Source organism: Protomyctophum parallelum (assembly GCF_964188405.1).
Source record: "Protomyctophum parallelum genome assembly, chromosome: 15".
NCBI classification, from domain to species: Eukaryota; Metazoa; Chordata; class Actinopteri; order Myctophiformes; family Myctophidae; genus Protomyctophum; species Protomyctophum parallelum.
Genome location: NC_139710.1, coordinates 19,423,813 through 19,441,379, shown reverse-complemented (window position 1 = coordinate 19,441,379; position 17,567 = coordinate 19,423,813). Strand labels below are relative to the sequence as shown.

The 17,567-nt window shown below is 44.7% G+C and overlaps 1 protein-coding gene across 1 annotated transcript in view; it reads right to left on the bottom strand.

Annotated features, from left to right (window-relative positions):
* The window catches only part of gpat2 (glycerol-3-phosphate acyltransferase 2, mitochondrial), a 167,300-nt gene that overhangs the window by 13,879 nt on the left and 135,854 nt on the right, over nt 1–17,567 (bottom strand). Inside the window, exons 4-16 of the mRNA XM_083784966.1 lie at nt 17,250–17,323; nt 15,202–15,312; nt 14,268–14,381; nt 13,554–13,653; nt 9,759–9,892; nt 9,517–9,616; nt 6,431–6,610; nt 5,568–5,666; nt 4,501–4,583; nt 2,685–2,803; nt 2,207–2,277; nt 373–533; nt 154–257 (exon numbers count right to left, since the gene is read on the bottom strand). Coding sequence (XP_083641092.1) covers nt 154–257; nt 373–533; nt 2,207–2,277; nt 2,685–2,803; nt 4,501–4,583; nt 5,568–5,666; nt 6,431–6,610; nt 9,517–9,616; nt 9,759–9,892; nt 13,554–13,653; nt 14,268–14,381; nt 15,202–15,312; nt 17,250–17,323 — 1,450 coding nt within the window. The remainder of the gene's footprint in view (nt 1–153; nt 258–372; nt 534–2,206; nt 2,278–2,684; nt 2,804–4,500; nt 4,584–5,567; nt 5,667–6,430; nt 6,611–9,516; nt 9,617–9,758; nt 9,893–13,553; nt 13,654–14,267; nt 14,382–15,201; nt 15,313–17,249; nt 17,324–17,567) is intronic.

Genomic DNA, 17,567 nt, shown 5'->3' with positions numbered 1-17,567 from the left:
AAAGAAATATTTCTTACAACCAAAGAGTTGTCACTTCGATAAACAAGCCTTTGTTAGTCTGCCTGTCAGCGAAAAACCGTACAGTACAACTCGGGAGGGGAGCAGGCATTGAGGCGCAGATACAAAATGTCCAAGACATGGACGGTCACTTACCGCCAACAGCCTCCAATATGAAGGTGTGTGTGAGAATGTGGGTATGTTGAGAGAGACTCAGGGTGGCAGAGAGAGAAGGGCGAGGGATGATGAACGGGTCCTTCCTAGGAGTGTAGGAGGAAAAGGGGGTTAGTGATGAGGAGGTCATGTTTGATTGGTAGAGCACCCCCCCCCCCCACACACACAAACACACAACATTTCTGCCTGCTGAAGACCAACCTGGAGGGTATGCCTGCGATAATGAGGTGAGGGGTGAGGAGGCGAAGAGAATGGTAGACTACCTCCACCAAACTACCCCCGAACCCCACATCCATATCCCTCAACAGAACCTCCTCTATCAGCCAGATCACATCACGGCAGAGGGCAGATAGATGCACACCCTGGAGGACAAGGATAAGTGGTTGAGCAGGGAGAACATTTCTCAATATGTAAAAACAATATATTGAAAACAAAGCAATAGAAGGAAACTAAAACTAGAAAAAGTGCCCTTCTGGGCACAGGTCTCCACCAGGAGAATAGGAGTGTGTGTGTGTGTTTAGGAGCAATATAAACGTGTGTGTGTGTGTGTGTGTGACGCGGCTTGGCCTGTTGTAGTGCCACCATGAAGCTGATTTGAAAACTGTCAAGTGGCATTTCTTCCAAAGCCTAGTGGGAATATGCATGCACAGTTTCACCACAATCGGACGCTGCGTTGAGTAGTTGTGGCGATTTGTACAAAACAGGTACAAAGCGGGCTACTCCTGAAAAGATTAGAAGCCAATCGTAGCCAATGAGGGCGGATTAGGAGAAATCAAACAAACCCGTCTTGATCACATGACTATGGAGAGCATGTGTACCGATTTGCGTGAAATTTGGATCAAATCTGAAGGAGTAATATTAGAAAATGTGTTTTACATATGTCGGCCTCCTGGTGGCGCTATAAAGAGCAGATGTGAAAAATCCCAGGCAAAGGTTCTTCCTTGGCCTCTAGGGAGCATACAAAGTTATCCACAGATCCGTGCAGTTAGAGGTAAAAACACTTTCCGGCCAGTTATAGCGCCACCATGAGGCTGAGTTGAACATGTCCATGTGGCATTTCTTCCTCAGCCTAGTGGGAATGTGCGTGCACAAGTTCACGGAAATCACACGATGTGTTCATTATTTGCAGCATTTTGTTTGAAACTGAGCACTCCTGCGAACTTTGGAAGCCAATCTTAGCCAATCAGGATGGAGTCTGAAAAATCTGAAAGACCCTTTTGTTGATTGGCTCTAGAGAGACTGTGTACCAATTTGCGTGATGTTTGGACAAAATCTGTAGGTGTACTGTCCAAAAACGTGTTTTGCACAAAACGGCCTCCTGGTGGCGCTATAACAGGCCGTTCTGGAAATGTTGGGGCAGAGGTTCATCGTTGGCATCCAGGGAGTGTGTGTGCATAATTTGGCATCGACCAGGTTAACGGTGCCAGAGATTAGCTGTTCACAGACAGACGGACGGACCCACACACGGACACACGGACGGACGGAGTGCAAAACATACTCTCTCCCCATGCCTTCGGCCTGGTGGAGACAATAAAAACTGTCACTGACAGGTTGACTGCTGCAGAAGTAAACATTAATGCAGGATATCCAAGTTATTTACTACACATTTAAACTACAAAAATCTGAAAAGAGATATGTCGATATAAATGCTTTTGAGGAGGTAATCATCATGCATTATTGAAACTAATAGGGAATGTAATACCTGTAGAGAGATGAGAAAAAGTGAAACAGGAAATAAGTGTCGATAACACGCCAGGCGTAGATTAGATGGAGATGAGGGAGCATAGCTCAGGAAAACACTGATGCATGCTGACAAAATATAGAAATCATTTTGGTTTATGGACCAACTGGAGTACTTATGGGTGCTTTGTTTATGCTGTAGTGCTTATTGAGGGAACAACAAGCATTACCATGGGTGCCATCATCATCCGATTCATTGTCGCATGCGCGCACACACGCACCCACACACACACACACACACACACACACACACACACACACACACACACACACACACACACACACACACACGTACCTTGCGGTGTCTGTGCAGCAGAAGACCAGACATCACACTGGTGGACATCACAGCCATGCAGGAAGTGGTGGCTACACAAAGTGTGAACAAAGCAGAAACACAATGCTAAATCTCTCATCAAGATTGATGGATAGATACCTTTATTGATCCCACGGGGGAAATTCAGGCGCCAGAGACAGCACAGCAGTAAAAGTGCAGGGCATAGAAGTACAAGAGGTACAGCAGATATCAGAATAAAGACACCCTCAAACAAACATGAAAACAAGGCAAGTAGACGTATACACCCTATACAATTCTCTAGCCTGGTGCAGAACAAGAAGACACTGTCAATACATAATATGTATACAGATGTAGCTAGCGGATGTTACAATAGTCACACAAGTTCAAAATGTTCCATATTCGTGCATCGTTATACAATCTGAACAAGCAAGGGAAGAAGAATTTGTGATTCACCGGAGGTACAGTATCCCAGACTTACAGTAGATGAGGTGGAGGATGAGGGCGATGCCGAGGTCACGCTCCGATTGGACGAGTTGGGGTGCACAGTGACGGGGCAGTAACCACGATGTCAGCCTCTGACCGAAAATGGAGTCGGTGCTTTAACGAAGCAGAGAAACCCAGTGGGAGGACAAAGCACAATTAGGAGAATAATGGTCTCTCTCTTTTATAATTTAGCAACTGTACCACTCCATGAAGGACAGCGCTAGGGCTGATCATTAAGATTTTGCTGTCATGCCGTTGGAAATGTATTGTAGGTAACTGTCATTCATCTTCAGTGGCCGTTTGCTGCATGGCTCGGTGACAGTAATGAAGCCTAGGCTGTGTCTACTCGTAGTTATTTTTGCTTAAATTGGTATCAGAGTTCTTGGAGTTGAAGTCCAGTTTGGTTCCGCATTGCAGCAATTCAAGTGCACCATTTTCAGCGTTTGCTGGGAGCCCATTAAGTATCATTACCGGTACAGAGCCAAGTGGATGACTAAGACCAGATTTCTGTGGAAAAAATTATAATGTACAGGTTTCACACCGGAAACAGAGATGAAGGCACTTTGGGTGCTGAAGGAGCTCATTATCAGCTTCAGTTATAAATGGAAATGAGCATAAAACATCAGACTGTGGCCTATCACAGGTACAGCTAAAATTATACTGCATGTACTGTATGTGAACTATTATTCATGCAGCACCAATGTGTCTGTATGTGAGAAATAAAGGGTGTGAAAAAAAAACACAATTTTAACATTTAACATATATGTTAAAAAGGGCCCAGTTAGGTGCATGTGTGTGCCTATTTGAGTATTGTGATAAATTGTCTTGTATAGGCCACTGTTTGTTTTGTTGCGGCTGTAGCAGAGGAAGCATGATAGTGGGGTAATGGCGAGAACGGTGGCCAGTGATGCAGGTGTCGCTAGGGGGGCGGGGGTGTGCGGTGTCGCATTTTCCCATGTAAGTCGATGGAACATTTTATTCACAAATAAATTAATTATGAAGTTATAATTTGTTAAATGGGGAAAAGGGCTTCGGTGGTCAATGTCTGTGTGAAAAGTGAGAGTGATTGGTGCAGCCATTGAGGAGCAGCGGCAGTGTTTCATTCATTCAGACAGACAGACTTAGAGTGAATTTGAGTTAGATTAGACAGGTCATTGTGTGTATTTTCAGAGGAATCAGCTCCTCTGCTGAATGTGTCGTCATCATGGAAAGAAACAAAACAAGCCTCAAAAGAAGAACCTAAGTAGGCTGACACAAATGGAATCAGTGAATGTGGAACAGATTATGAAAAGACATGCTGATTGTCTCCGTGTCACGGCCACAATGAACACGTCTTTTCATACACAAAGCACTTAATGGCTCATGCGTGGGTTACGGTCGCAGCTAACAACTCCACTGTCGTTCTCTCTGCATCCATCACCCACCGTCATTGCCTTTGAGCCTCCCACATTCAGAATTCCAGCGTGAATTTCACAAGCCAAGCAGAGCTTGACAGCTTGGGAAGATGTTCCCTGTTGGATTATCTGTTTCGCTGGCACTGACTGTGTAATGACACTGCTAATTGGGCCGAGTCTAAGAGGATGGGAGCGCTCAGATTTATCAGGGACATGTTGCATCGTTGGCAAGTTTAAGCTTTTACGCAGTTCATCAACAGTTCATCAAAAGTTAAGGCATCTTTCATTTCACAGATTTTGATGATAAAACACATACCAACGTGCCTTATCCCATTTTGAAAGATACGCACGCACACGCACACACACAATCGACAAATTACAATTCATTTTACAAGGAAACAAGCACAGGTTTACTACCTGTTGGTGAAAATGACAGGTAGCAACAGGTCCTGTAGAGGGCGCCATCCATCCACTCTGCATCGTCCTGTTTTACATATCTCCTGTAGACGCAGCATGCATGGATTGCACGCACACACACACACACACACACACACACACACACACACACACACACACACACACACACACACACACACACACACACACACACACACACACACACACACACACACACACACACACACACACACACACACACACACACACACACACACACACACACACTCACAGTCACAGTCACGCATACAGTAACATGTCTACTCCTATATAGAGCAGATAACATCAAAGTATGGCCGCAAGCGGCAAATAATGAGGTCCAAGCTCAGAATTGAAGAAATGGAAAAAACAATGTTGTTGTTCACAGTGAGATTTGAACATGCATGTACAAGGGAGAATTATCGCACAATGAAATTAATTCATGGTTTGGAAAGCTGATGCATGTTACTTACAGGTCTGTGGTCCTACTAATACCTAAGAATATCTCCTGCCACTAAATTATAATTTACAGAAGCCTAAACAAATATTTCATGCTTTCAAGGGCCATAATAAAATCAGCCGCAAGATAACCCGATTGGTTTAATGCAGTGCAACGTCTGAGTTGCTTGGACCCTTAATGATAGTTGCTTGGACCCTTAATGATATATTATATCTGCAAGTCATTGAATATTGAAGCTCCAATAAGCTCAGGTGATGTTTGAAAAGTTTCACTGAATCAGGTTCTAACATGCTGGACTAGTTAGGATTTACACTTTATTGCCTCTACTGAGGTTAATTGGTTATCAATGCCACAGTCCACTCCCATCTACTGACAGTGTCCATTAACGCTAATCTGGAGTTAAACCTGCGTAACCCTTAAATCCCCAGTAACTCCAATCATTGTCTGTGGAAAAGGCAACTACTCCAGCCTTTACATTAAAACATCTTTCCTGAACATTGTAGGTAAAAGGCTGATTTACTCGGTGCAGTTAAATAGGCCACATCAATCTACGGGCTTTAATCTGTGTGTGTATAACGAGTCGTTAAACCTTGAGAGAGAAAGGCTGGGCGAAGTGGATCCTCACGCTCCCCTTCCATCCTCCACGCAGAGCAGAATACAGGGTCTGCAAAGCAGAGATCAGGCCAATCTGTGGACAAATGGAACACGCACGCGCACACGCGCACGCGCACACACACACACACACACACACACACACACACACACACACACACACACACACACACACACACACACACACACACACACACACACACACACACACACACCAGAGTGTTAAACGTGGCGATCATATCATAATAAGGCCCTGCCTTTAGGAAGTACATTAAAGCAGCAATATCACTAATGAGCTGCATTTGCGATGAGCAGGAAGATAAAGTGGTAGCGAGCGGCGTGCATGCTGCCTGTGTCTGTCTGTGTGCAACATGGTGTGTGTGTGTGTGTGTGCTGCCTGTGTCTGTCTGTGTGCAACATGGTGTGTGTGTGTGTGTGTGTGTGTGTGTGTGTGTGTGTGTGTGTGTGTGCTGCTACTGCTGTGTGCCAGCAGCATTGAGCAAAATGGAGAGGAGCGGCCATTATTATGGCAATTAACCCAAAGCAACACCCACTCTTCAATAACCCGCAGAACATATACACAGGGGGCTATTGGCAATCACCATCATCTTACAAATTAGAAAGCATGACTAATGTTATCAGCCAACTCTGGCTTGGAGGGCACAATTCTCAATGCTGTATTTTCTTCACCGGGCATTTTTAATTGTGATATATTCTGTGCGAAAATGTGTTCATTACTCCCCAAAGACATTGAGGTTACAAATGTCTCCTTTCAAGCGGTGGGTGTGCATTCTGTGTCCTTAAAATAGTGTACTGTATGGGTATGGGGAACACACACACCTGAACGTTAGCCTTCGGTACACGGTCGTATGCGACGCCCACGGGGACCAGAGAGACGTCAGACACAGCTCCCTCGGCGATGAGTTGGCTGATGAGCGCCAGCCACTGGCCACCTCCACCTGACTGCCTCGACACACCCACACTCAACGCCTGGCCTTCACTGAGCAGCTCGCAGACCAGCTGAGGACAAATGAATACAGATGTGAACAAAAATGCTAATTTGTACATCTGCTTAACAAGTTATGCATTATAGACGTGACCCGTGACCTGTGGAAATAAGTGACCATCTTGTGGGCATAAATAATTAATAATAAAATGTGGCCACATATTGCAAGACCTCAATGTGGGTTATGTGAAGTCCACACGATGGTCACCTATTTCACCATAACACCGCCATTATGGAAGAAAGAGGAGGCAAAGAGGCAGAGGATTGGGATCTGATCCGAGTTATTGTGTCTTGGCAACACTCAGAATTTCACAGAGCAGGACGTGGGAGGAGTGGAGAGGACAGGGACGATAAAGAGGACCTGTGAATGGACACTTCCAAAGATACAGAAAATTCAATTACTATTGAACAGTAGCTGAGCAGGCCTACACTCAATAAACAATAAAGGTCTATTAACAGTGAAATACAGCCAATAAACAACCTGCTTTCTCACGCAGAGCCAATGTACTTACTCACATAAATGGCCACTGGAAGAGAGAGAGAGAGAGAGAGAGAGAGAGAGAGAGAGAGAGAGAGAGAGAGAGAGAGAGAGAGAGAGAGACACAGACAGACAGACAGACAGACAGACAGACAGACAGACAGACAGACAGACAGACAGACAGACAGACAGACAGACAGACAGACAGACAGACAGACAGACAGACAGACAGACAGACAGACAGACAGACAGACAGACAGACAGACAGACAGACAGACAGACAGACAGAGAGGAAGGTCTCGCCTCACACATAAACAACGTGCTTACACTGCGGCCAGGGCTGCAGTGCCTCAGATTAATGTCAGCCAGGCAGGGCTATTTTATTGAGCTGTATGGATATTGATCTTAATGAAGCCAGTAACTCACTAATTAAAAAGTACTTTCTTTGCCAAACAGAGTATAATGTACTTGAAAAACCCTCCCCGATAACTTGATAAAATACAGATATAATGCACAAATGATAGTAAAAGGAAATTATATGAAAAAGAAAAAAGAGGCAAGACAAAAAGCAGGGGGAAAGTGTGTTTCGTGTGTTTGAAGCAAAGTGAGAATTGTTGTGAGGTAATGGCTTCAAAGACAGGGAACAAGGAGAGGGGACGGTATTATCACTCCAAGGAAATCTCCAAAGGAAACACACCAGCAAATTACCTTTCCATGAAGATAAGAGTGAAGCCAGCTGCGTGGGCCTGCCTGCCTACCAGGCATAATCTGCCCGTGCTCCCCAAGGACCCAACGATTCTCCCCTCCTTCTTTACCACACTTTCATTCCTCAATGCAGTTGGCTCCCACACGTCCCAAAACGAGGTGTGTAGGTTTTATCTTCACGGTCGGGCAGAAAACGTGTATCTCCATATTTCACTTTCCATAAATAATCGTATTTTATACTTCATCATCATATGACAGTGTCATAGCGTAAATAGCCAATGATGAACAAGCCCACAGCCTGTAGAGCTTGTTCAAGATTTTATTTTTTTATTTTATTTTCAGGTGAAACCTGACATACTAAAGGCCCCTTTTTCGACCTAGTCATCAATGGGAGTCTCCCCCATGCCGCCTAAGCCAATGGGAGTCGCCTAAACACCGCCTAAGCCAATGCGAGCCAGCCAATCGCATGGTAGCGACCTAGTCATCATTGGCTGCCTCGTAAGCTATGACACAGGCACGGCGGAAGTCTGCAAATATGCAATGCCCAGACCACACTCTCAACCATCGACATATATAAACACCGCAGCAGAGCGCCTGATAACACCGCCTAATGTTATGAGAAAACTGGAGAGCAGGAAAGATGCACAATGGAGACCGCGTTTGACGTTTTGACCCGCGTTTCACCTGACAAATATGACTATTTAGAATATTTCTTGTTTTTTTTTGTTTGTTTTAGAAACCAAATTTGGGATGCCAGGTTGAAAGTATAAATAACTATAGCTGCACTCTGTCGAGTGCATACTTGCTTGTTGCACACTATTAGGCCATGAATGGCCAACTAGTGCGCAAGCAGAGTGCGCAAGTACTTTCGACCGCTATAAACTGTCAAATCTCAGTATCTCTGTGAAGGAACGTTTGAAATTTCTAATTATTAGGTGTAAAAAACATATTGTCATTACGTCACCATCGAAAACCAATTACACTCTGGCATTGGGTCCTTTAATCCACATATTTCTTACGTCATCATTGAGAGCTAGTTATACATATACTATGTATATGTATATGTAATTTGTAAGTTGATTAGTGGTATACTGTGGTTACTTTGCACCTACGCACCGTCCCAGCCAACCCGCCACTTTTGATGCGTATGCACCGTCCCAGCAAATTGTGCCTGATACGGCAGTGGTGCCAGATTTCATACATGTATACACAGGAGCATTACCTTTAATCCTCCCAACACTAAAACATATCGTCATTACATCACCATCAAAAACCAATTACACTCTGGCATTGGGTCCTTTAATCCACATATTTCTTACGTCATCATTGAGAGCTAGTTATACATATACAGTACACACCATGTAATCTGGTCCCAGCAAATCAGGCACAATTTGCTGGGATGGTGCATACGCATCAAAAGTGGCGGGTTGGCTGGGACGGTGCATACGGGTCCCGGGCGAAACTATTACTTGCGTGCACGCTCTGCTTGCGCAAGTAATGATGCGTATGACAAAAACTACTTTTGATCCATTGGAATGCAGGTTCTTGTTTACATTTCCTGAAAAGCAACAGTTTTGGACAAAGTAACAGTTTTGGAGGTGTCCACAGCGACATTGGATGAGGCAGGCGAACGAGGAGGGGAGATGCAGGTGGCTCTCATTCTGACTCACGAGAGCCGTAAAACGGTTTATATGCAATACACACACGCACACACGAGGTTGTGCACACGTCACTCACGGTCGTCATGACTGGAGAGTATAGGCTGTCCATATGGGCATCCTGCTCGGTGAGTATGCCAGGTGGGAGGAGGATCACTCCAAGCTTCTGCAGGATCAACCTGTGGGAGGAACAGTGAACATTAGCTGACAACATGCAATGGCTGGCTTTCCAGCATGGAGGTGTTACCTCCATGCAACTTGCATAACAGCTTGTGTGTAACATGCGTGTACTGGATGTGTGCATGCAAGTGCATACTGTACCGTAGCCAGGAGCACTTCATCTGCAGGGGACAGAGTGTGTAGGGGACTCTCAGATTGTGGCAGAAGAGAACCAGAGAGATCAGAAGGCAGTCCATAATGCTCTGATGCACATACACATACACCAGCAGAGAGCCCTGGGAAACAGACAGAGTTTTAGACAATCCTATTCACAGCCACTTATCATGGCGAATGCTGTCAGACTGCATAGAGGTACATGAGCAAGACGAGAGTGGAAGCTCACAAGCACAAAACATATTGCTGTGGTTTAACGTTTGATCAATATCGATCATCATGGCCCACAAAGCACATCTAACTTAATAACAGCCAAATGGAACGCTGAAAAGCACATTTATATGTTAAACAGAGATGCCACAGCAGGAGGACTGAAAGCGGTGAGGAAGGCTGCATTAAAGATCTACACAGTATGCATCACTGCATTTTAGAGGGTATAACCAGGTCCACACCAAGAATAGATCTAGAGTGGGGTTTCCCCCCCCCCCACAAGCGAGAGGGTTCTCTTATTATGTGTTTGACCTTTCACATTGTAAACTTTCTTTTGGAAGACAGGTTGCATGTTTCAATTTAAACTTACATTTCAACCAATAATGGCTTTTATAAATGATAATGATTTGCTTTTGTAAGTGATAATATTTCTAATAAAACTGGATATGTATGCAGCAGAAGTGTTAGATTTTATTGTGAAATATTTAATGGATTGAGAATCATGCAGTTTCTTTCACGACAAAGATGATCCATAAATTTCTCATTTTAACTGTATTTTCCCCACGTACGTATATACGTACGTCGACGCTAGGTGGCGTCATATCCCAAATCCGTATATATACATACCCCAACGTAGACTCAGTCTGTATAATGGTTGATGCCTACGGAAGCCTTTAAAGGTGTAGGGAAACGGAAATGGTGATCAATTTATTTTGAAGTTTCAACATGAAACACCGGTATGAAGTTTCTGAACCAATCAGAGCGTCGCATCCCTTCAGGCGATGGGACGGTAGCTAGGGACGGTAGCTATGCTATCCGCAACACGCATGGTGTGTGTTTGTTTACAAATCAGATTGTCAGCCAGCTGTATCAGTTTACTGTTATGTGGCTTATTTCTACCCTATAATGTTTTCAGATACATATTTTAGCGTGATGATTAAGTTGAAACCGAGTAATACACTGTCTAGATGTTATCTTGAATGGGAATAAAAACGGAGGATTTCTGCAATCAGTAGCAGCTGTGTTGGACGGATGCGCAGATATGGGGAATTAAACGGGTGAGCTTCATTTTTATTGGCTTTTATCGATGTGTATCTCTACACGTCATCACGCAGCACGTTTTCGTTTTAATAAATAAATAAAACAATAGTTTTTATGGACTTTTGATATAAAAACACACAGAAATGAGAATTTTCCCATTTTTTTGGCATCCATTGTTAGGTATGTCCATATATAAAAACTTATTTTTCATTTCACTACGCCTTTAACATTGGTCCGGTTCCCATAGCAACGCCCCACCGTTCCAACTATGGGATTGCAAATATATTCACAGTGCAAATGTAGCACTATGGGCGTCGACTTCTACTCTGCCCATCCTCCTCCCAGTAATCAGTGAGCTGATTGCTTGCTGTATTTAAGCAGCATACACTCTGCCTGTGTTAGATTCTCCTCAGTCGGTGTGTGTTCCTGAACAGAGCTGGCCCTTTGGGCTTCAGCAAGCCACGCAGTCCCATAGCGTGTGTGTCATGAAGGACCCTTCATGACAATTATTCCTCAAACAAGGCTGGCCTAATGGGCTTCAGTATTGTTTGTTTCATTATGCTCAAGCCAGGTAAGCCTCTCTCGTGCCTGCAGTCAGTGTATTGTTGACTAGAGTTATGGTCATGAAATTGACCGGTTGTCTCTTGCTTTGTAGTCTGTGTGCTACCGTCCGTCTCTGCATGGACGGCACCACCCCCTCTCGGGTTGTCTACCCCTTGTGTGCCTGGAGGCTGCCTGTGCATCCTGCCCTTAAATGAGTGGTAGGTTTGTTTGTGTAGATATTCCTTGTGTAATATAATTGATTAACTTAACTTACGCCTTATTGAAATGGCCTGGTAACACTGCGGCTTGTGTTTCCAGGGCTTGGTGAAAGGAAGCCACGCTGCTGTTTTGCCTTGCCTGAATGATAGTTCAACACTGACCAACCACTGATCCACTAATCAAAGGAATCAAAGGAAGAAACTTTGCATGTGAACTGGGAATGTCCTATCGGACACCGTTTATGGAGACCTGTTTGTGTAATAGTGTAACCCTGTGTTGTCTGTGTGTTTAATGTGTTTTAACTCTCTCTTTGCTAGTTCCGGTGCTGAGGCCTCCGGGTCTGGACCAGGCGACGCCCGTTCCAGTGGTAGTGGTATCCCCTTTCCTTTTATTGTGTGCCATGAGTTTGTTTTTGCTGTGTTCTATGGTTTGGGGTGCCACTACCCTGGGCGGGTTAGCTGGTCCCCTGTCCCCCCTGGTAACCCTCAGCACCGGTCCCTGAGTGTCCCAATCTGTAATTCTGAAGTACTTGAATACTAATAACTAATAACTTGTTTATGTCCAAGAAACATCCTGATCTTTTACCATGAAGTGAATAAAGCTTTGTACTTTGGTTACACACGTTTCTGCCTTGCCTATCTATATATACTGTTACTGAATCTGTGTTTGGGGAGTCATTACGTGCTCCGGGTGTCCAGTATTGCATTTAGTAAATATCTCCTGGGGCACAATTCCCCAGGTGGCGTAGTAGGCTACCTTAAGCAATACCACCTTACCACACAAAGCAGTGGAAGAGAGGATTTTCAAACCGTCCTTGGTGGATTTTCTGCCATCCACATTTCGGATTAAATTTGTGCCTTTGTACTGTGACGCCGGCACCATGTAAACGCTTCTGACAAGAGGTAAGGAGTGTGTGAGTGTTCCAATGCTGCGGTATTGTGTGTAGCGAGAATGTGTGGGGGGCGGGCCAACACCGTATGCTGGCCCCTGGAGCTGGGGTTTATGCTAACAGCTAGCGGTAGAGATAGAGTTAAGATGTTTGAAAAAGATTCACACTATGTGGAATAAATAAAGCCACAGAACACATACCTGTAGTGGTGATGTTATGGAAATATGTAACTAAAACAGAAATGGTCGCTGCACAGAATGGTTCAAGAAGACCCCATGAAAGAATGAGGAAGAAGACATGATACCCAGGCGGGGGGAAGCCCAGGGAACCTTTCCTGAGCCAGGCCCAGGAGTAGTGCTTGACAGACGGGGTTCGCTCATAATTCCAAGCTCCCATTTTTCCGACGTTCATATCTCACCATATCACGCATTCACGCAAGATGCAAATAAACCATTCAATGCCTTTCAAGTGGAGAAAATGCCTCCAAATAAAACTGCGTTCACATTTAGCCAAGCATGTAATTAGGTAGAGTCAACTATAGGCCACTACAATTGTACCTATTTAACCTCTCTTAGTCAAAGGCTGTGGATGTTTATTGGTTGGAAAAGTTGAAGCCGAAAGCAAAGTTTGTGCTTCAATCATTTCTAATGAGTATGGAACGGAAACATCAACAATGCACAACTGAACAATTACTTGTGCAATTCTGTGTATTTAGGAGGGAGCGATAGGTTTGCCTCGCTTCCAGTCCCAATTATAGGAGTATTTAGCATAGATAGTGACATCTTTGAATGGAAAACTACAATGCTTTGTGGGCCCTGCCATATTTATGTGCATCTATTTCTTTTTAAACTTTAGGATGTGCACGTGTTGAGTCTGTATACCTTTTGTGTCTCTTTGTGCAAAGCTGCCAGGTGGTCGAGATTAACCTGAACACTGCAGAACACTGAGCCGAGAATCTTCAACATCACCCAGCCCACAAATCTGGACAAGGAAAAAAAGAGAGAGGAAGGTATGAATGGATAGGATGGGAGAGATGGATGACTAGAGAGAGAGAGAGAGAGAGAGAGAGAGAGAGAGAAGGGGTGGAAGAGAACAAGAGGGGAGAATATAAAAGTACACTCTGGGGTAATGGAGAGCTCTGTAGTTAGGATTAGACTTCCTGTTTACTTCCGGGTTGGGAGCAAGCACTGGTGTTCCAATGGATGGAACACCATGGATGGATGGATTCCAATGACTTCACAAATGCCTGAAGAAGGTCTTTGACCGAAACGTTGCCAATAAAGTTTGTATTGCAAGTGCAGACAGTGTGCGGGTCTTTGTGCACTTTATGTGCATTTTTCTGAATACGTTGAGCCCTGCCTACGCACCCGCCTCAGAGCATACAGGTAAGACTTTGTTGCCTATAATGACCTCACACAAAAATGGAACAGAGAAAAGACTTGAATCTCAATAGACAGGATTAGATCAATGTGGACACACACACACACACACACACACACACACACACACACACACACACACACACACACACACACACACACACACACACACACACACACACACACACACACACACACACACACACACACACACACCGCAAGAGGCGTGGGGAGATGCAGGTGTTAATGAGGGGCAGATAGGGTGAGAGGCAGCTCTGTCGTTCTGGTTCGTCTTCCACCTCTGGCAACGCAGCGAGAGCCTCCCGCACCCTGAAACACACGGACACACATGGGATTTAACATGGCACACGGCACAGACGCACTCTTAAGCACAATTTGCAGGAGTGGCCCATCTGGAACACAATTGCTTCAAATGAATGAATGGTTTATTTTCAGTCATTGTTTACAAATCAAAACACAAAATCACACAATACAAATGCAATGACTGAAAAAAGGCATAGGCTGAAGCACAATGCTTATTCTTTGCCTATCCCTATCCATTTCTTGTCAGGACCTGTATTCAGTTACTTTTATTTTTCTTCCCATGACTCCTACAACTGGTGTCTGGGTGCGTGGGGTCAGAGATGGAGTGGTGTGTGTGTTCTTGGCCGGTGTCAGGACTTGATCAATTCGTTCAGAGACCCTTATCTCAGGAGAGCGTATAGGATAAAGGATAACCGGAAGGACAAACGTGCAGGGGACTGCAGCAAGTCTTGGTTAAAGAGACAAGCTTAGAAATAGTGTCCTTTTTAATCTGCGCCAGGAAGCGCACGCACACACGCACACACACACACACACATGAGATTTGCACTGAACTTTCACACCCATCCAACAGGTTTCGGGGAATGAGAAAATAGGCCATGGAGAATAGAAAGTGAGAGCCAGGGAAAATTCAATTAGAAAAGAGAGAGAAGGTAATAAGATTCAGAGCACAAAGAAAGAAAGGGGAATAGAAGTGTAGTGAGCGCACGCACGCACGCACGCACGCACGCACGCACGCACGCACGCACACACGCACACACACACACACACACACACCCTCACACACACACACACACACACACACACACACACACACACACACACACACCTGTTGCTTTTGCAGATTCTCTCCAGTCTGTTAGTGACTGGACTCGGGTAGACCTTACATCCATTCACGAACAGCATACAGCACACCCTCCGCACCAGCCAGCCACGGTACCTTCCATTAACAACAGACTGTAGTTAGAAAATGTGTGTTGCACCCACTTTGTTTTGCATTCATACCCTTTATGAAAATGAACCAATCTATATTTAGAATTGAAAATGATGTAGTAGGCTCCAACTGGGGCCTGTGTCTCAACAGTCAACACAGTACTTTCAGTAATAAAGCACTGATTCTCAACATGGGGTCTGGGGACCCCTAGCACTCCTTGAGGGTTTTCCAAGAGGGACGCAGCTAAATTATGCATACGTAGCTAGGATCCAAATGGACACTTACATAACTCTGAGCGTTGTATCTCTGGGACTGTAGAAGTTTGTGTTAACCCATTTAGAACTGAGGCCCATTCTAAAAAAAAAGGCTTCTAAATCCTAAAGGTTTTCTGAAGAACCTATGTTTCTAGAGATGCTCAACCTTTTTCATGTCAAGGACCCCCAGAATTATCTGTATTTGGCCGCCAACCCCCAACCACCCAAAGGGGTACCCGTCCTGAATGGGTTAATTTGTGTACAAATGGAAACAATGCGGGTCCATGTGGTTCCATTTGTAGACTCAGAGTTAAATTAACACAGAGAGGCCCAGGCCGTAGCGTAACGGTCTGGGCACCGGACTGGTAATCCAGTCGCAGTGTGCCGCGGGTTCGACTCCCGGACCCGACACGGCCTTTACTGCATGTCATCCCCCCATCTCTCTCCCGTTTCCTGTCAGCCTACTGTCTGTCCCTTCAAAAAAATCAATAAAAAGGCGTAAGCCGCAAAAAAATATCTTAAAAAAAAAAAAAAAAATTAACACAGAGAAACTTTGGGAACTTTGAAATGAAAAAGAATGAATTAAATAATCTCAAATTATACCAGTAAAACGCCTGAGGGCGTGCACTGGCCATATATGGAGTGTGTCTTGAGTGTACAGGGTTTGATGAGGTCAGATGAACAGATGGAATGTCAGAACAGGTCAGCTCCATATACGGAGATCTAAGGGTGGCAACGGGGGCAGTGTCTTAAGTGTACAGGGTTTGATGAGGGCCCAGGTAGGGCCGGGCCTTAATTTCCGGGCCTGTTGAGAACTCTAGCTTCCACCGGCTGCGGCTGCACAAATAACTTTGGGGCAGCCCTGTCTAGAGTTTGAATGGACAGGTATCAGTCAAAAGGGAGACATTGAATAGGAAGGATGGATGGGGAAGGATCAACATATGGAATGTCAGAACAGGTTCTGACATATACTATCATCATCATCATCATACTATAATTTTAACAATGTCTGTCTGTGTGTGTGTGTGTGTGTGTGTGTGTGTCTGTCAGAAACAACGCCGTAGCTCCTCAATGCCTGCACCAATCACTCCCAGGCATTGACCATATGAATATGGAGGGCGTAACGAAGCCCTTTTTTCGATTTGACACATTAATGATTATTAATGAATTTATTAGTCAATTACAAACGCACCCGGGCGCAGTACCCCCCACGGCCACAAGGGGGGGGGGGGGCAAATATCTCACAACGGGTAAGGGCTAGTAATATACTAATATTGATTACATAAAGGATCTCCATATATGGGCTTAATTGTGACAGCAGGTCACATTTACTATGATCCCTGATTTACTATCATCCTTGATGATGTCATAGTGATGGCACAATATATGGGGGCTTTCCCCATGTATGGGGATTTTGAGTGATACACTGACAAAAATATTCCATGGTATAGTATTGTACAGGCTAACAACTGTATTTTAATTGCATAGTCAACATTTCAATTAATTCAGATCTTCATCAGGACATAGGATGAAGATCTGAATTGATCGATACGTGACGATGCAATACAAATACAGCAGTCCTTTTTCAGCATCAGCAGTGTGCAGACTATATTCTCTTTTGTGATTCTTCTGCTTGTCTCACACCTGGGCCATGGATGTACTACCTTCCTCATAACATCATCAACATACCTTGTGTGGGTCTCGTTGATGCCAAGAAGGTTCTGGAAACCAAGGGAAGCGGGGATGTGTCCGGACTTCTTGTCCTGAGCCATGACGTGAGTGTGACAGATAGACAGACAGAGACAGACACAGAGGCAGACATTCTCCATCAGACGTGGCCTATGACACCAGCTCAGATTACACACTGTCACACAGAATCACATTAATCACATGAAAGATGCTATTATAACATTAGAGGCTCCTGTAGGGACAGTCTTAATGGGGCCGTCTATTATTAAGGCATCTCTGGATCTGCTAAATGTGCTTTAGTGTGACAGGTCAGCCCAC